At 39.9% G+C, this 20763-nt stretch overlaps 1 protein-coding gene across 1 annotated transcript in view; it reads left to right on the forward strand.

Annotated features, from left to right (window-relative positions):
- Nucleotides 1-3519: 3519 nt before the first annotated feature.
- tsnare1 (T-SNARE Domain Containing 1) overlaps nucleotides 3520-20763 on the forward strand; it is a 275364-nt gene continuing 258120 nt past the window's right edge. The window contains exons 1-7 of the mRNA XM_072395073.1: nucleotides 3520-3627; nucleotides 4252-4263; nucleotides 5532-5713; nucleotides 6022-6136; nucleotides 6412-6552; nucleotides 7687-7720; nucleotides 13888-14074. Coding sequence (XP_072251174.1) covers nucleotides 3520-3627; nucleotides 4252-4263; nucleotides 5532-5713; nucleotides 6022-6136; nucleotides 6412-6552; nucleotides 7687-7720; nucleotides 13888-14074 — 779 coding nt within the window. The remainder of the gene's footprint in view (nucleotides 3628-4251; nucleotides 4264-5531; nucleotides 5714-6021; nucleotides 6137-6411; nucleotides 6553-7686; nucleotides 7721-13887; nucleotides 14075-20763) is intronic.

Genomic DNA, 20763 nt, shown 5'->3' on the forward strand with positions numbered 1-20763 from the left:
ATGTATACATGGACGAAAACTAACTCACTGGCACAGGACAAAGGGAGTGGCAGACTATAAGTACATGTGGGGGGGAGTGGGGAACAAGGCAAGGCAAGGCAAGTTTATTTGTATAGCACAATTCAACAACAAGGTGATTCAAAGTGCTTTACAGAGACATTAAAACAGAAGAAATAAAAAACATGATTTAAAATTTAAACAAAAGAAAGAAATAAGAACAATAGCTAAAATCAGAAAAAATTATATATATGAAAGATAAATCAATAGTTAAAATATGATTCCGTTTTGAAACTCAAGCTTAATCAAATGCAGCTGAAAATAGATGTGTCTTCAACCTGGACTTAAATACACTGAGTGTTTCAGCTGATCTGAGGCTTTCTGGGAGTTTGTTCCAGACATGTGGAGCATAGAAGCTGAATGCAGCTTGTCCATGTCTGGTTTTGACTCTGGGAACTGATAAAAAACCGGATCCAGATGACCTGAGGGGTCTGGAAGGTTCATAGTGGGTCAGGAGGTCACTGATGTATTTTGGTCCTTGACCATTCAGAGCTTTATAGACCAGCATCAGAACTTTAAAGTCTATCCTCTGATGGACAGGCAGCCAGTGTAAAGACTTCAGAGCTGGACTGATGTGCTCCACTTTTTTGGTCTTAGTGAGGACTCGAGCAGCTGAGTTCTGGATGAGCTGCAGTTGTCTAACTGACTTTTTAGGCAGACCTGTAAAAATGCTGTTACAATAATCAAGCCTACTAAAGATGAATGCATGGACTAGTTTTTCCAGGTCCTGCTGAGACATCAGATCTTTTAGCCTTGATATATTCTTAAGGTGATAGTAGGCTGACTTTGTTATTGCCTTCATGTGTTTGTCCAAATTTAGGTCTGAGTCCATCACTACACCCAGATTTCTGGCCTGGTTGGTAGTTTTTAGATTTATAGATTGAACCTCTGTGGTGACTTCCAATCGTTTATTTTTGGCTCCAAAGACAAGTACCTCAGTTTTGTTTTTGTTTAGCTGGAGGAAGTTGTGGCACATCCAGTCATTAATCTCCTCAATGCATTTTCCAAGGGCCTGTACAGGCTCTCGGTCTCCTGGTGACATTGTTATATACATCTGCGTGTGATCTGCATAGCTATGGTAGTTTATTTGATTGTTTTTTATAATCTGTGCCAGTGGAAGCATGTAGATGTTAAACAGAAGAGGTCCCAGGATGGAACCTTGCGGAACTCCACATGTGATTCTTGTCTGCTCAGATGTAAAGTTACCTATTGACACAAAGTACTTCCTGTTCTCTAAGTATGTTTTAAACCAGTTTAGTACAGTTCCGGAAAGACCAGCCCAGTTCTCCAGTCGTTTGTGTAATATATTGTGGTCGACTGTATCAAAGGCAGCACTGAGATCCAGTAAAACTAAGACTGACATTTTTCCACTGTCTGTATTCAGGCATATGTCATTAAACACTTTGGTCAGAGCAGTCTCAGTGCTGTGGTGCTGTCTAAAGCCTGACTGGAAGGTATCATAGCAGTTATTTTGTGTTAAAAAGTAATTAAGCTGTTGAAAAACCGCTTTTTCAATGATCTTACTTAAAAATGGAAGATTTGAACAGATGGACACAATCAGGAATCAGGGTAGACAATCAGACTTGTGACACATGAGGAAGAGCAAGTTACCTGAAACAAGAGGAAAGTTACTTTTTCAAAGTAAAACAGGAAATGACAAAACAAACCCAGTTGAACTTACTGCGGTGTGACAGAACCCCCCCTTCTAGAACCGACACCTGATGGTCCAAGCAGCACAGGATGGTCTCTAAAAAAGTCTTGAATGAGGGAAGGGTCGGCTATCTGGCCCCGAGGAAGCCACTGTCTCTCTTCAGGCCCATATCCCTCCCAGTTCACGAAAAACCGGCCTCTGTTGCGTACAGCTAACAGTCTCTTTACTGTAAAGTAAGCCTCTATCGGCTGTTTTCAGTGGCGGTGGGGACTTGGTGGCCAGAATCATGGGGCTCTCTCCATTGGGCTTAACCTGACTGACATGGAATGTGGGATGAACATGGAGTGACCTGGGTAGACGGAGATGAATGGCGGCTGGACTAATGACTTTGGAGATGGGGAAAGGACCAACAAACTGTAGTGACAGCTTCTTGGAGGGAACCTTGAGGTGAAGATCCTTAGCCAACAACCACACTCTCTTCCCGGGCCGATTCTCAGGTGCCAGGCAGCGTCTTCAGTCGGCTACCCTTTTGAGTCTGTCCCCCTGACGGATGAACACTTGGTTAAACAGAAAATATTTGGTAGATATTACTCTTGATAATGATGACAGCCATAGCTCAATGAGAAAGCTTTTTAAATGTATACATTAAAAAACAAAGACATTAAAACCTGTTTTACCTCTTCTGCATTGCTAGAAACAACATCTTTATGCACAGTTCATACAACATATTTCAGTTATTGTATCCAGAAATAACACTGCAGACTATCTACAACACTGTAATGTGACACAAAAGCAAATTTTCTTTTTCACTCAAAGGATCTTTAAAAAACCATGTCAACAAGTTAATCAACTCACCTTATGCCTTCTTTTGTTCAGAGCTTTGGCACTTTGATCCTCTTCCATTCTGTTGTCCTCAGTCAACTTAGAATCAACTTGATGTTCTCAAAGTATCGGTTGCAGGCTCCTATGAACACAAAAACTGACACATATCAATATGTGACAGACCTTTTCAGCCAATTGTCACACGTTCTTTGGGGAGAGAAATATTTGGAATGAAAAGGGCTGTTCAGGAAAGTCTCATGTAGTGCGGACCATTTTCCTGAACCTGCAATCCAAACTTCACTGTTCTGTTGCATTTTACACTTAGTATTTGTCTTTTTGTGGAAGTAAACAGGAGCCTCATACTTTGTTGCACAGTGGTAACTTTCTACTTTTATCTATTAACCCATTGTCCACATATGAGAACATGTTTTTTCTCAGAAACTAGTTCATGTACCAAGACAAATTTATTAACGTAATTATTATAAACATACTCTTTTCAAACATCATGAAAAAAATAAAAATACACAAAAGCTATGGTCTCAGGGGGTTAAATCTGTTTTAATCTAATTTCAAATATTACAATTGGAGGTGGAAGAACTCTGTAAAAGTTGTGATAGAAATTTGATCAACAGACCACTACAATCTGATGCAGCTCCATGTTTTGCTGTTTTGTGGAATATCAGAAGTTTTTGTTGTAGTTGGTTGTTTCAGCTTGATGCAGCGCCGCCTCTAGTAGTGAGGGGAAAATAACATTTATTTATTAAAAACTCGTTCTGGAATGATGTCGTACCCCCCTAACTGAGCTGAGTCCCCTATGGGACCAGGTCTAGCGGTTAGCCTCTCAGTTGCAAGTAAAATAACTGTGATTTCACGCAAAGAGGTATAGCACTCAGTGTGTCTACGAAGCTGAACTCAAGTAACTCGGCATCTTTAACAACTGAAACAATTTAAGGGCCTAAAAAACGAGTATCAACTTACTTCCACAAGAAATGGCGAGGAGTCGTTTTCTTGTCCCAGGCATCGTGTACATGCTACTCGACGTGAACTGTGCTGGAAAACACACAACTCAGTACCGCATTGAGCTAGCGTATCTACCTGTAGATTAAACTGGCCAGAGCTCTGATACTGGCTTGTGGAAGCAGCCAATGAAATCAAGCTCCTCGAACTGTCCTGCTGTGCGAGGGCTAAATAGCCAATAAAATGAACTGCAATACAGTATACAGTAATAGAGCACTGTTAGATCTGGTTAGGTCATTGGTTTTTGTGGTTGGTAGCATTTTCAGACTTGATATATTGAAACATTTGGCTGGAAGAATTCCTTCAACCCTATGGTCAGAAAAATACTTTCACTCAAAAGAGATAACTCTATTCACTATGTGGCATGCCCAGTTTGTGACAAAGTGTGTACACTTGAGGAGGCAACAATAATTGTAAACGATGGATGAGACATCGAGTAAAAAATCTGCAAGATGTAGTCATGTTGGAAAATAACAAACTCGTCCAAAACATACAAAAAAGCGTCATCATAAGGAATGTGGAACTTTGCTTTTGAATACAGTCATTGGAAAAAAAGGGTTAACATATTTATATTCTAAATGTAGCTTTTATGTTTTTTAACGAGAAATGTGTGACGATGTATAATTTTTCAATCTTATGATGACAAGCCATTCCTCTGTGAAGCACGCAATCTAGGTCTCATGATTAATGTTGTCTGGGTTCAGCCCTATGATAAGGTACACATGAAGAAGGGCAAGTGACCTGAAACGAGAGGAGAGTTACTATTTCAAAGTAAAACAGGAAACGGCAAAACAAAACAAACCCAGTTGACCTCACAGCAGTGTGACAGAGTTAAAATAGAAACAAATGTCATTTCAGTTGTTCTACTAGACTTCTCTTTGAATTGCCTTGCACAAATTGTGCTCTACAAATAAATGTGCCTTCTCAGAGCAACAATTACCTGGGAAAACCACATCAATGATGACAAGTATATGTATTCAGTGATATACATCAGCAGATTTGTTGATGATGTGACTGAATACACAATAAAATCATTCTACTAACTAACTAACTAACTAACTAGCTGTAAAAGGGCTGTAATTAGAGAAAAAATAGGAGCCTTTCAGTCAGATGACAGGCAAGCACAAACACTATCAGAGAAAGGTTGAGCAATGGTATCAATGAAGGAAAGGCAAGACATCAGCAGAAGCTGGAGATAGATTTCAGCAACAGCATATACTCTGTAGGCAGTGGTTGGGATAATCACAATGATGGGTGACAAAGTTGACTGTCACTTCTGCTGACAGCTGATTATGAGTCACAATATCTGAAGACAGAAAATATATAACATCACATAATCAGAATCTATTTGTATGATTCTCTATGATAATGTGATTGTACGGTAGAGTTTCATGGGCATTAGAAACGACAAAATAATAATTTTGTGCTTGACTTGGCCAGTTTTAGTAAGGAGGAGATTCATGTGCTATGTAATACCAGTGGGAGAAGAGAGTGTGAAGGAAGGGATTTTTCATTCATGGAAATTTTCTTTCAATACAAGAATAAAAACAGATGATCACCCAAGTCACATTATTCTTCATTCACTGAAGGAAAAATAAGACAACCTGGAATCTCTAACTTGAAAAAGTCAGGCAATACCTGATACAGCAAAATTTTTTTACAGCTTTTGATGTTTTGTCATATGTTTTAATCTTGTTTCTTTGTTTTAATGGGTGCACTATGTGGCTGGATGTAATCATTCACATATTCACCTGTGCTTTCCCTGAGTCCAAAGGATAATGTTACCAAAAGGTGAGGATAGTGTCCACAGACTGGAATGCACTCCGTGAGCCACATGAAGATATTATCAATGCCATGACTGAGTGTGTAGCAGATTATACTAACTTTGGTGTGGAAAGTATTATTGTCACGGGGCGTGAGCCAAAACAAGGAAAATGACTCAATAGCAAGATTCACAAATGTAATAAGATTTATTGTGTTGTAGCCAGAGATAACGTGGAATCTGGAGTCGGAGGACCGGAGAGCACAGGATGGTGCTGGAGACAAAATGACAGGCGTATGTGAGCCGGTGGAAATAGGTCGAAGGGGGAGGCAGTATCCAACTGGCTGGAGGTGTGTAACGGTAGAGACATCGGGTGAGCAGGCTGGGTGGAAGTGGACACGGAGGTGAGTATGATGAAGTTAAGTAGCAGGTAGATAGAGGTGACTTGATATGCCGACAGGATCTCAGAGGGGACATCACTGGAATGAGGGAAGAAAGGTAAGAGTCTGGAAAAGGGTCATCTTTACAGGAAACTGTAAAGTGGCCTGATTACCACAGGAAATGGCAAAACAATCTGACAAAGACTGGTGCTCCTGCTGCTCCTTAAATCTGGATCTTAATGACTGTAGATGAAGCACAGGTGTGCCAGCAGGTAGCAACCAGACTCCGCCCTGGTAACCAAGGAAACCTGCTCACCTCGTCTGAAACTCAGAAACACACCTCCAAACCAATCAGATCATGACGATTATTCGCACAAGGAAAGTGTGGTGCCCCAAGAACAAACCCTGGATCACCAGTTACCTGAAAAACCTCCTGAACATCACAAAGTAAGCCTTCAGGGAGGGAGGTTATTGAGGGCTGTTCAAAAACTGTTGAAAAAAATATAGCAATAAGCAGGAAGGTGTACAGAAAAAAAAACTAGAAGGCAAGCTTTTTTCAAACAGAACAACCTGAAAGATGTGGGGCCAGGGATGAAAAAGATCACAGGCTTTAAAGTGAAACAGGATCAGACTAATGGAAGCCTGGACAGAGCCAATGAGCTGAACTCATATTTCAGATTCAGCTCAGATCAACACTCAGCATGTCCCTCCCCTGCCTCCAGCAACTCAGCCCTAAAACCGTACCATATCGAAATCCTTCCACCACAGTCATAGATCTTAACACAGCCTCACCAACATCTCCCCCTCATCAGGACACAATGACACCACCTCTGCCCCCCTCTTGCTTCTTTGTCAGCAGTCAGGTGAAGATGCAGCTTGAGACACTGAACCAGAATAAAGGTCTATGATCTTGAAGGCCTGAACAGTTATGTGGGAATCTACAGCACTTCTTCAACCTTAGCCTAAAGCAGTGTTTCTCAATTCCGGTCCTCATGACCCACTGCCCTGCACGTTTTCAATGTTTCCCTCCACCACCACACCTGATTCAAATGAATGGCTCCTTATCAGGCCACTGCAGAGCTTGATGATGAGCTGATCATTTGAATCAGGTGTGGTGGAGGAGGGAAACATTGAAAACATGCAGGGCAGTGGGTCATGAGGACCGGAATTGAGAAACACTGGCCTAAAGCAAGAGAAAGTTCCAATGCTGTGGAAGATATCCTGCATTGTTCCAATACCTAAAAAATATCATGCATCTCATCTATAAGACCAGTTGTCATAATTCCAACATCAGGAATGTCCAGGAGAGGTTGTTATTAGTTCACCTAAACAAGCAAGTAGACACCTTTCGGAATCCAATAAAGTTTCCTTATCATCCTGGGGTTGGTGTTGAAGATGCCATCTACCTGTTTTAGTGAGCACACTCTCAGGCAGCACGGTGAGGATCATCTTTGATTTCTCCAGTGCTTTTGATACAACACAGCCTGCATTGGTTTGTAAGAAGCTCCAGAAAATACAGGTCGATGCCTCCGCAACCACCTGTATAATTGTGGATTTTAGTAAGACCAGGAGGAAGAAAAACAATGTCTCCATCCTGTGGAGGTGATTGAGGAATACAGATACTTGAGAGTCTACTTGGACAGCAGACTGGACTGGAAGTGCCACACTGAGGCTGTCTTCTAGAAAGACCAAAAAAAGACTACTGCAACAATATAATTCCCTTTTTGGATAAATAAACTGTTTTTGTTGTTGTTGTTCATTTCATTTCACCTGTAAAACTTCCTGAATCTTGGGAGAATAATGAGAGAGTATTTTTTTTAGAGTTACCATTATTTTCCTCTAAAAGAGTAATATTCATTAATTTTTGAGTGTTATTATTTCCGGTGCCCTCTAGAGTAGGAGGAAAAAAAATAAGTAAATCCTATTGGAGTAATATCAAAACACGCCCACAAATGTTTCTTAGGTTTCGTTTCTGCCGGCATTTTCTATTCCGTCAGTGGAAGGCCGACGTGAATGACAGCAGTAAGCCAGGTAAGTCAGAAAAGTACCAAAATCGATTTTATTCAAGATAAAACGTCAGCAGAATTATGTTAGCTTACTTGGGAGATAATGCTTAACTGTCAATGTCGATGCTAACGTTAGCTTCAGCACAAACTACTGTATAATGTTCAATGTAATTAGGGGTGGGCGTTATGGCAAAAATATCATATCACAATTTTTTTAAAAATATCGATTTCGATTTTATCACGATCTTAAATTGAAAAGTGAAAAATAGACAAGTATTTTCGGCTGGGCAGCTCGTACAACGGCTCAACTACTTGAAGCAGACGTTCGAACCCCCCCTTTTCTACTGTCTTGAACGGTACCTTATCTATTGCAAGATAAAAGTTAACTGCTTCTGTTACCTCTTTCTATCACTTGGTTGACTTTGTCATAGGAGTGCCTTTGTCAAATGCCTATGTTAATGTTGTCTGTTTTTGGTCTTACACTAGCTGCTGCTTACGCTAGCTGCTACTTACGCTAGCTGCTGCTTACGTGAGCTGCTGCTTACGCGAGCTGCTGCTTACGCTAGCTGCTGCCTCCGCCTGTGGCCACCCGACGTGCGAACCGTTTCTGTGCAAACTTTGCAAATTACATTTGCTTGCGCTTGATCAGTTGCGGACAATCCAAACCAATTCCATATAATGGAGGTGGAATTTGTTTTAGCGACCAACTCCTCCCTTTGGCTTTCAGCCATGGCTCTCCATGCGGCTACCGCTACACACACAAACAAGGAGGCGGGTAAGAAAGCGCGTCACTGCCCGTAATTCGCTGTGATTGGTCGATCGGGTTGACGACGTAATACGTGTGGTGCATCAGCATAGAACTGCAATTTATAGAATGTGCCCGAGACGATCCCGCGATCTCTGCAGTTTGACAGATCATTATGGATCGTCTTCACGTTGCAATCATTCACAATTTAATATTGTCATATCGCCCACCCCTAAATGTAATTTTAAACCAAGCCTCACTCTTGTTAGCTTAATTTAACACGCGTTTTTTTTTTTACTTAATTTTTACTGACCATTTTATCGAAGAAAGTTTACTTTGAGACGAGTTGTGCCCCCGGTTAGCAAGTGTGTTTAAATTTAAAACAATTTATGGACTAGTTTGTGCTGACTGGTTTATCTGCTGTTCGGTTAGCAAGCACGTGTATTTTACTCTGAATTGAGTCATGTAAAGAGAGTGTCCTCGAGGACAGTTTTCCTGTGTACCAATGAATGGAATTATGTAGGTTTACAGATGTGAACTCAAATTCAATTCAATTCAATTCAATTTTATTTATATAGCGCCAGATTACAACAATTGTCATCTCAAGGCACTTAAGTAATATAGTCCAATTCAAGCCAATTGGAACTCAATTCATTGTAATCATAATCCAATTAGTTCATATAGAGCCAATTCAAAAATTAATATCCTAGCTAAGGAAACCAACAGATTGCACCGAAACTTGTCTTCAGTCCAATCTCCCGTCCTGAGCGTGCCTGTGGCGACTGTGGAAAGGAACGACTCCCTTTTAACAGGAAGAAACCTCTGGCAGAACCAGACTCAGGAAGGGTGGCCATCCGCCTTGACCAGCTGAGGTTTGAGAAGACAGAAAAGAGGGAAAAGAGGGGGGAAAAACACCATAACGTCATTCAAAGGATATCTGTTGGAACATGGAAACACAAGTTAATAACCACAATAATGTCACATGTACATAAAATCAATTGTGAAATTAAACGGGGGGAAAAAGAGAGCAAAGTGAGGAAAGGTGTGACAGATGAGGTCCCCCAGCAGTCTAAGCTTATAGCAGCTTAACTATGGGATGTTTCAGGATTACCTGAGCCATCCCTAACTATAAGCTTTATCAAAAAGGAAAGTTTTAAGCCTAATCTTAAAAGTGGAAAGGGTGTCTGCTTCTCGGACATTTACTGGCAGCTTATTCCACAAGAGAGGGGCCTGATAACTGAAGGCTCTACCTCCCATTCTACTTTTAGAAACTCTGGGAACAACAAGTAAAGAATGTGAGAAGAATAATCTTAAATTCTATTCTGAATTTAACAGGGAGCCAATGAAGAGAAGCTAAAACTGGAGAAACATGATCTCCCCTGTAAGGTCTCATCAGAACTCTGGCTGCAGCATTTTGGATCAGCTGGAGGCTTTTCAGAGAATTTGTGGGACAGCCCAATAATAAGGAATTACAGTAGTCCAATCTTGAAGTAACAAATGCATGAACTAGTTTCTCTGCATCACCCTGAGACAGGATGTTCCTGATTTTAGCAATATTACGAAAGTGAAAGAAGGCAGTCCTAGAAACCAGTTTTATATGTGCGTCAAATGATAAATTCTGGTCAAAAATAACTCCAAGGTTCCTCACTGTAGAGCTAGAAGCCAAGGAAATACCATCTAGAGTAACTATATAACTAGACAATTTCTCCCTGAAGCGCTCAGGTCCAAAGAGAACAACTTCAGTTTTGTCTGAATTTAAAAGCAGACAGTTCTGAGTCATCCAGGTCTTTATGTATTTAAGACAGGCTTATAGTCTGACCAATCTATTGGTTTCATCTGGTTTCATAGATAAGTACAGCTGAGTATCATCAGCATAACAATGGAAATTTATGCCATGCTGTCTAATCAGGTTACCTAATGGAAGCATGTATAAAGTAAAAAGAATTGGTCCAAGCACAGAACCCTGAGGAACTCCATGACTTACTCCAACGTGTGAGGAATATTCTTCATTTACAAGAACAAACTGGAATCTATCAGATAAATATGACTTAAACCAGCCTAATGCAGTTCCTTTAATCCCAATAACATGTTCAAGTCTCTGTAACAGAATCTTGAACATTATTAAAATCACTATTGAGTCAAATACAACTCTTTATTGTGTGAAATAGAACTCTATTCATAGGAGAATTACACCTCTATTTTGAGCCAGTTACTACTCTGTACGGGGTAAAATACAACTCTGTATTGAGTGAAATGGTGTTGGAGTTGTTCTCACTTTATGCTAAACTGAGTAAATTTTACTCTTATCTAGTAAAATGTGACCTCCATATAGATTAGAACGAACTCTGAAAATTTAACTCTGTGACAAGAGTAAATTTTACTCTTTTTGGACTTTTTGGATTGGGACCAAATTTTACTCAAAATGAGTAAAATTTACTCTTCAAAATTTACTGTGTACTGACCCTAAACCATAAAATATCTTCTATTAAACTGCTTGGGTCAATTTAGAAATGAAGCTGGTTGCACCTGTGCTTGTTAATCTATGCAATATTACATTGTAATCCATTGATTTGCTCACTTTTATAGAAATAGTTTATATTTTGACTAATATGCCCATTTTCTTTAGTTCTGTTCCTAATTCTCAATCAGTGTCACTAAGTCCATTGTAGCATAAACTGAAAGCATTGCACTTGTTTTGTATCTCTTGTGCTTCCCAGTCATAATACATATCCCCAGGAAATAAAACAGCAGTGGCACAGATTGGTTCGATTTGGCTCACATCTACTGTCCAGCTGGGCTCACTGTCATTCTTAAGCTCAAGTTTGGGTCTGTGCCCAGTGATGAGGCATGTGTTCTGCTGCCTGGACCTTCACACATCTCCTGTGGACTGCAAACATGAACTACTTTCATCGGTGCTACTTGTAACTGCAGAACAGCTTATAGAAATGTGTATTGAAATAACATGCAGAATATATATACACTATACTACACTAGTTATTACCTCCAGCATATGTTCTACTGGATTTCTTTTGTTCAGTGCCAGAATGTAGTTCATGTTTTCCTACTTGTGCAGTCAGTAAAGAAAGAAAATGTATTTTTGTGAAAAATTTAACTAAGTTAAGGAAAGATAGAAGGAGAAGAAATACATCAATTGTACTAGTAGAATAGTAGAACTATGATAGATAATGATAATTTCTTATAGTTCTTCCTGCCTCCTTTGTTGAAGTCTGCAAAAAGAAAAAAAATACAGTACATCATTATAGTTTCATTTATTGTTCACAAAATATTTTTTTCTCATTTTTTCATTTTTTTCTTCTTACAATTTTTTTCTACTTTGATTATACGCTGGTTTATTATTAAATTCACTTTTGGTCTAAACCTAACACTCATCGATAAAGAAATTAAAACCTGGCCATCCACCACAACTACAAATCCCAGAGTTCTTTTCTGGGCTAAACCTGGTCATATGATCAAGCAGCAGGAGCAGGTGGTTTGTGGTCATATGATGTTATTAGCCGAGGCTGAGGAGCAGCAACATCTCAGTTGAACCACAGCCCACATCACTCCCTACATTGAAAGGTAAAGCTTGAGGAATTCCTCCATTTCATGCTGTGTTTTTCTGCCTTTAAAGAGGGATGCTGCAGGCTCACAAAAGCGCAGGGGGAGGGGGAAGGAGAGAGGAAGCAAGGATGGGGGGATGGGAGGCTGTCAGAAGTGCCTCATCGTTGCTTTCTGATGACAACAGTGGAGCATAGATGTTTGCACTGCATAAATCTATCTGCTGTACATATATTTTGCCTGCAGCTTGCATGTGAGGAGCTTGTGTTTAGATGGATGCCATATTGTTGATGTGTAGAGATCTGATAGAGAAAGGGGATGGATTGATGAGGGGGCTACAATTACTCCCACTTTTATTATGAGAGTTGTATCACTGCCACAAAGCTTGGCTGGGTGATTCCTAAATCCTTTTTTCCTCCAACTCTTCGGCAAATTACATACGTTCTTGGGTAAAACAGATTTTGCTTTACAAAGCTACAAGTTTTATAGGTTTAGCATCTTGAATGATTTGATTTAAGGTTTTAGGACCAGAAGGCCTTTTAAATGGGAATACGTAAGAAAAATAACAATGTATATATATATTGTTCCAATTACCTTAGTAGAATAAATTATGTTAAATCAATTTATTTAGACCTAAAAACAGTAGTTGTATCCCAAATTGGATTCCCTCCGTTGAAATGACCTCTTACTACCTCAAGAGGATTCTGTGGCTTGTTGAAGAAAGCACTTAGGGACGTGTTTGTTGAAATGCTCGTTTGAGCTGATGTGATGGACGGGCAACCTGTCCAGGGTGTACCCCGCCTCTCGCCTGATGAGTGAATGAATTAATCACATATGAGCTTTTATATCCTGTTTCTGTAAAGAGCAACCACCAGTGTTGTGCTCATTGAAGGTAGTTGAAAGCTTTTGAAAATTGAAAACACTTTTACAGACTTTAGTGAAGGAGAACAACTCAGAGGTAAACATGAAGAGGCTAAACAACAGCTTGTTTGATATGAGCAGGAACAATACCGGATACAGCAATAAAGAAATGTGTATCAATGGGAGCCAGTACCTTTAAGACGCAATGCAATACAGAAAAAAATTGTTTTAGACATTTTCCCTGTCTGTTATTCTTGTTGTGATTTAAATAATATTTCAGTTGTTTGGATTAATCGGTTTTAGTTTGATCAGTTTTACCCAGAACACTTTTTATTTATCAGATTTTACTGTTACTGTGTGTGATCAGGCGACTGGGATGGCTCCCCACAACACTGAAATGAATAAAGCAGGTATGAAAAATGGATGGATGTGTGTGATTACTGTCTTGGTTATTATTGTTGGCTGCTGTGGCATGTGTGCGCGGTGAACAGGAGAGGGAGTACAGGGACCTTGTGGAGTCCTTCAATGGTCAACCAAAAAGAACTGTCTGCTCCTGAACACTACCAAGACCAAGGACCTGGTGGTCTAAAAACTCCATATTAGTCAGTCTGTATTGATGTGGGGAGATAGACTGTTCAGACCTGCCAATACCTGGGGGTGGTGCTTGATAATAAACTGGAGTGGTCTGCCAACATAGAAGCAGTGTACAGGACGGGCCAGAACAACAAACATCTGTCACGGTTTGTCCCCAGTTAGTTTAGTCCTGCCATTTTGTCACCTTTTCCCAGTTGCCTCCTACCAGTCATCAGCTCCACTCCCTTCACCTGTGTTACTTATCCTCAGCTGTACCTTCTCACTAATCACTCTCCCCTCAGTATGTATGAGTATAGGTATGTCTCCCAGTTCTCTTCATTCATTGTCAGATCCTTCGTTTACCCATGGTTTTCCCCGTCTTTCTGATTCAGCTTCTTGGTTGTGTACAGTCTAGCTTTTTGTTATTTTTCCTTTGGTGTTTGTTGCTTCGCCAGCGTTGGCTGCAATTTTCAGACAAATAAACCGCTTAAGTTTCCTCCTGGCTCCTGTCCCGTGTCTACATCTGGGTACTCCTTTGCCTCCACCTCAAAAATGTGACAACATACCCTCCAGAGCATCCTGGCAGGTCAGAGGAGCAACTGCAGGACAGAGAGGTTCAGGAGGTCCTTTGTCCCCACAGACGTAAGGCTTTTAACAGTGACTACTGACATGTTCTCCTCACAGTTATTTATCATTATTAGTACTATGATGATATGCAACCATTGTAAATATACATTTTTTTGTTGAGCTACTTGACTAATTTGAATTTCCCCCACTGGGGGATGAATAAAGTAATCTATTCTATTCTTATGGGCAGTTCTAGTCAGTCTATGAGGGTTGTCAGCTAATGCAGCTCACTTGTGTCCTCCCAGACTTGCCCATGTGTTTAATCGCTTTCCAACCCAGAAAGCATCAACCCTCTATTCAGTTTGCACCTTTTACATCTCCACGACATACATCCATTCACTGCTCCCATTTCTTGATACTGCTCCGCTGTTGTTTAGTTATACTTTAGTTTTAATAGATGCCCTTTTTGAGTTTTATTTTTAGTAAGTGCATTCCATGGCCTCCCTACTTTAGGTTGCTGGGGATTTGCAGTAAATGAAGGACCGTGGGACAAAACCTAGATTATTGCTGTCAGGAACCTCAGAGTCAGGACACAGGTGCAGGGTCAGTTTGGATTCAAAGAGGTGCTTATCATAAACACACAGAGCACAGCAAGGCAGGGCGAGGATGTCCAAGCAGAGCAAAGTAAAGGCTGTGAAAGACCTAAGCACTCACCTCCGTAACTATGGGGGAGGATGAGCGCAGCTATGAAATCGACAAAACATAAACCGCTCCAACTCAGGAGGGAAACAGAAACGCTATGAACAATTTAACTAAACAAAGACACGCTCTCCTAATGAGGCAGATTTAACAAAGTACGCACTCTTACAAAACAGAGGCACCATGAAACTTTAACTATAAACAAAAATCTCTCCTTGAAAACGGAGGAACAAACAAGGCTATGAAACTTACCGTATAGAATAAATAAACTATGACTAAGAACAAGAATAAATTACAAATCAAGATAGCACTGCAGGCTCGTGGAATCTATGGGTCAAAGTAAGGCTGGTAATGAGGCTCATGAATGGAGACAACATACTGGCACAAGACAAGGGAAACGCAGACTATTTGAACACATGAGGGACCAAGGGGAACAGGTGGAAACACTTGGGAATCAAGGAAGACAATCAGACGCCTGACACTCAAAATAAAACAGGAAATGACGAGACAAGACCTGAAACAGATCGTAAATCGTGACAATTGCTACTAACTACACCAATGCAAATTAGAGAAAGCATGTTGATATAGTTTTGAGATTTGTCTGGATGGTTACACAGCAGAAACAATGTTTTAGGAAATGCCCCTTTGAGTAGTTATTAAACTACTGATGCTTAATAGCAGCCATTAATCTGAGTCTTTTTCTCACAGACCTTAAGGGGCTTTAATATATCACAGCACCTTTCTGATGTAACATTTTCAGCATCAGATGCAAAACCTCAAAAGCATTTGTGGTTTACTTATGTTTACTTATGGCTCCCATTCAGACATGTCATCTACTGTGGTATCAGTACAGATATAACATCATCCATTAACGAACAGTAAGGCCATGTAAATAGCTAAATTAACTTGGCATTATGTGAGTATTCTGTGAAAAATGTTTACTACATTCAAACAAAACTGTCACATTGCTTTGACCTATGTGGAGAAACAGGCTCAGGTGACAGAGGAGTTGTTTAATTCCAGGTCCCTCCATAAGTCAAATTATCCTCAGGCAAGACATTTTCTCCAGGGTATGAAGGGAACCCAGTGCAGCGTATACACGTGCTTCAGTTAACAGAAGTCTTACAATCCTTACAGTATCTTGCTAAATATTTGCAGTCTGTAAATGATGATAAACCAAATTTTACCATTTTACAGTTCATTGAGTACATAATACACCACAAAAAAAACTTTTGCAGTCAGCAGTCACCAACAAATTATTGTAGACCCAAACTGCCAGCAAATCAGACACATACACACACACGCAAAAGCCTATTAAAATGAAACATTATTATAAAATAGTTTAATATAATGTGATGTGCTACGCCAATCCATAAATGACACTACAAACATGCAAACATCTGCATTATATTTCTCCTGTCAATTCAAATGAATGTGGCTTCAAAAAGGGGACAACTGTCAAACCTGGCAAGGCAGCTTACTTTAGGCATTGTTTACAACTTGACCACAGTGGACGCCTGCAGGTTACTGGGGTGACGTGCACAGGGCACGAAGCTAACATTTGATCACATGTAAGCTAACATGATGACATTTTACATTTAGATTGAAAGCTATAGACGCACGCCAGCATTTGTCTGAAGCCACCTGACACAATGTAATTCTGAAACTCTGAAAGTGAGAAACTTAAGTTTAATAAACTAGTTAGATAGCTACTTACATTCATCTACAGCTAGTTACAACACTGCACTCGTGCATACGCCGACTTGGACATGAGCCAGTGACAGGCAGACAGACAATGAAATGGTATAATCCGCTTCGTCTGACATTTTACTACAAGCATCTTCCTGGCATGAATATGGAATCTACCGTGTATTGTAATATTTATGATTACAGATAAGAAAGATACAGTTTTCAAAACTATATAAAATGTCTGTGTCACAATAAGCTGTACAACCTTTAATGCATAGAGATAAAAGGTGCTTCATAAATGTAGATGGTTTACTGTTTACCTGTAATTGTCACACTGATCTTTTCAAGATGGAACAACACCAAGTGATTCACGGTGTACAGTACAGTTAGTCAACTCCATAAATGCCTGTTAGCCATTTGTGTGGTTTTATGAACTTCTAAGGAATAATAAATGGCAAAACTGACTGTGTTGCTCAGTAAAAGCAAGATGCTGCTCTCCTACCAAAGGCAAACCTCTTTTTGCCTATACTATATTCAGCCAGTTGTGGGGAGCAGCAACCATCTGCACGGTGAATTAACTGTTTCTTGTTGTCTTTGCAGCAGAAGCTTTACATTACTTACAAAACCACCCTGAAAAAACTCATCTGTTCAACATGGCTTTCAACCAGTAATCCCCTTCACCCTGGCTGTTATACTATCTGGTATCTTGTGTTCTGCTTGTTTTTTTGTTGGTCTGTTGGTCGGTTGTTTATGTTTTTGTAAAGCGACCTTGCGTTCTTTTAAAGGCGCTATATAAATATAAAATATTATTATTATTATTACATTATATGAGAAAAATATAAACAGCCATTGTTCGTGATGAATGTTTTAAGATGATATTACAGTTGGAATAAAAACATAAAGCTTTTAGTATTTTCTTTTAATCACATCTGAAACCTTTTTTAGAAAATTACATTTGGTCAAAAAAGAACATTTTGTTCAGTAACCTCATCACACAACATTATGTTGTGTGCTATAATAGCTAATGTGGCATACAGCAGTGCTTCAGACTTGTTGTGTACAAATGATGCAATGTGAAAGCAAAAATGTTCTGCTCACTATTCAGAGAGGGAGCATTATAACTTACGTACTTACAGACTTGAATGTTGGATGACAACTGAGACCTTTTTATTAAGGTCAGTGAGGGAAAGGAGCCCTTTTCTGGATATGATTTCAGGATTCGGGGAGACAATACACTGTGCCGTCAGAGATAACAAGGCCAGGCTAGGCTCTGTGATGTGTGAATAATGGCCAGACAGAGGTTTAGACATCATTAGAATAATCACTCCTGATGTATATGGAAAAGCATGGCAGTACAGAGGAGGCCTAATGATGGCACTAATTAAGATGTTGCATGCATGGTTCTCTTTTTTTGACAATGCTGATGTACTATGATCGATTCTGCTTGGGAGTTTTGCATTATCTGCTTCTTATATTAGTTTCATTGTGTATTTGCTATTTGGCCATTAATTGTCATTGAACTTTATGTAAACATCGTAATTTCATGTTTAAGATTTTGCAGATGCTAAACAAAAAGTTTTTGAGAGCAATCCAGCTTTACTCATTGCTGCAGGAATGAATTTAGCATATTTGAGGTTTTATTGTATTTCTCTACTCATCTTGCTGTCTGCCTGATTGGAAACCCCATTGATCATATCAGATTGGATAGGTAATTGATTGTTACTGGTTATTAACCTCCCAGAACTTTGGGCTCACTTGCCAGCCAGTGAGAACAGCCTGTAATCAGTCACAAATGGCAGCTGCTAATGAAATTAGTTCCTGGTTCTGCCTCACAACTTTGTTTGTTCCACAAAATATTGGCAAGGGCATAGAGATGCCATAGTTTACTCTCCCTAGAGAATGGAACGATAGAACAACAGAATACAGATAATGAGCTACTGTGTCTGTGTTGTGTCTTTGTAATTGCTCATGTGTCCGACCAAAATGTAAAGATGAGGACATGAAAAGTCTTTCCAACAGTTTTCTTTGGATCCAGAGGTCACAGCAGTTGCAAGATTTGTTTGTTTCCATCCTTTACTACCAATTCAATTCAGTTCTATTTATATAGTGCCAAATTACAACAATTGTCTTCTCAAGGCACTTAAATAATATAGTCCAATTCAAGCCAATTGGAATTCCATTCATTGTAATCCAATGACATTAAAATTAATTAATTTCAAAATAATCCAATTCATTCATGTAGAGTCAATTCAAAAAACAATATCCTAGCTAAGGAAACCAACAGATTGCACTGAAACTTGTCTGCAGTCCAATCTCCCATCCTGAGCGTGCCTGTGGCGACTGTGGAAAGGAACGACTCCCTTTTAACAGGAAGAAACCTCTAGCAGAACCAGACTCAGGAAGAAACCTCTGGCAGAACCAGACTCAGGACGGGTGGCCATCCGCCTCGACCAGCTGGGGTTTAGAAGACAGAAAAGAGGGGGAAAAAACACCTAAAGGATACCTGTTGGAACAGGGAAACACAAGTTAATAACCACAATAATGTCACATGTACATAATATCATTTGAGAAATTAAACAGGGGGAAAAAGAGAGCAAAGTGAGGAAAGGTGTGACAGATGAGGTCCCCCAGCAGTCTAAGCCTATAGCAGCTTAACTATGGGATGTTTCAGGATCACTTGAGCCATCCCTAACTATATGCTTTATCAAAAAGTAAAGTTTTAAGCCTAATCTGAAAAGTGGAAAGGGTGTCTGCTTCCCGGACATTTACTGGCAGTCATCACTGGTCAGATTTGGCAGGGGTCCAGAGAAAACTACGGAGTCCGACATTGTTTTGGCAAAATTACACACCGATGTAACATTAATTTTAGTGACCTCCGATTGGCGTAACCGGGTGTCATTACCGCCGACGTGAATAACTATTTTACTGTATTTACGCTTATCCTTAGCCAGCAGTTTTAAATAGGATTCTATGTCGCCCGCTCTGGCCACTGGAATGCATTTGACTGTTGCTGGTGTCGCTAATGCCACGTTTCTGACTATAGAGCTGCCAATTACCAGGGTTTTGTCCTCAGCGGGTGTGTTGCTGAGTGGGGAAAATCTATTTGAAACGTGGACAGGTTGATGGTGAACCGCGGTTGACTTTAGGACTATGACTAGGACTATGACTCCTCTTCCTGACAGTCACCCAGCCACTCTTAAGTCCCAGCTGCTCGGGGACGACTAACAGAGCGACCACCTCTCCCATATGTAATGAGAGGTATGGGAGAATGAGTGGTTGGTTGAAGGTGCAGCCGGAGTAGCTTTGTTTTCAGGCTTAATCCAGGTCTCAGTGAGAGCCAGGATGTCAAGAGACAGGTGGTTGGTATTTTTGATCACTTTGATCACTAAGGCAGATATTGATTTTGGCAAAGAAGCTTAGCAGAACTTACACGAGCAGACACACAATGTTATTTCCGTGCAGTTCCGATACCTTCAGCGAGCTGTAGTGATTTTTTAAAGCTCTTGCTTTCTTCATCAGTTTTCCTGTTGTCTTTCGTTAGCTACATCTTTTAAAATGTAAATACAAAACAACTGGTTAGCACACACAAAGCTTGAACACTCAGCAACATATTTAGACTCTTACATACTATTTGTGTTATTCGTTGAACTTTGTTTCTTATCATTAGTTGTTATAATAGACTTCAGCCAGATGTTGCATTCATGTGTAAGCCATGACTGGCTTCTAGGGCGTTGTTGGAAGGCCTTGCGATTGTAGTGTCAAGAAGGGATTATTTAGAGATTGTTCTACTTTTCAGGCACCAGATAATAGTTCATGCACTACTTCAGATGTCATAAGGCTTTTAATGTTGAGCTGTGTGGAGACCTAGGTACAGCTTTAAAATGCCAGAAAATTGTGCAGTTACTTTTAGTAATGGTCTTCAGTGATGACAACATACCGTGTTTCATCTGTTAATCTGTCTCTGCAGGATCCGATATACAGGCGATGTGTTGGAGATAAAGCAGGAGTTTCCCTCGTTGTTCTTGTGTGAACTGATGCACTTTTTTTAACTTTTTGTTTATAATCTGATGATTTCTTTTTTCCTTCTGCACATCCCTTTGTTCTGAACTTACACAGTAGATGGCCACTTTTATCTTTTTCCATTAATTTTGTTCTGGTCAGGATTCCAAAGCTAGAATCCCCAATGAAAATGTAATTTCTCTATGAGGTGCCACAATCATTTTATTCAGACCAGCAAACCAACATATATCATGCAACTTCATTCATAATGACAATGGTCATCAGTTGCAATCTTACAGCTACAAATCAGGACAGCTACAACAGTAAAATTCACAAACAACAATACTGTAGTGAAAAGACCAGAAAAAGAGGAGCAC

Source organism: Leuresthes tenuis, unplaced genomic scaffold, assembly GCF_036924035.1.
Source record: "Leuresthes tenuis unplaced genomic scaffold, fLeuTen1.0.hap1 SCAF_10, whole genome shotgun sequence".
NCBI classification, from domain to species: Eukaryota; Metazoa; Chordata; class Actinopteri; order Atheriniformes; family Atherinopsidae; genus Leuresthes; species Leuresthes tenuis.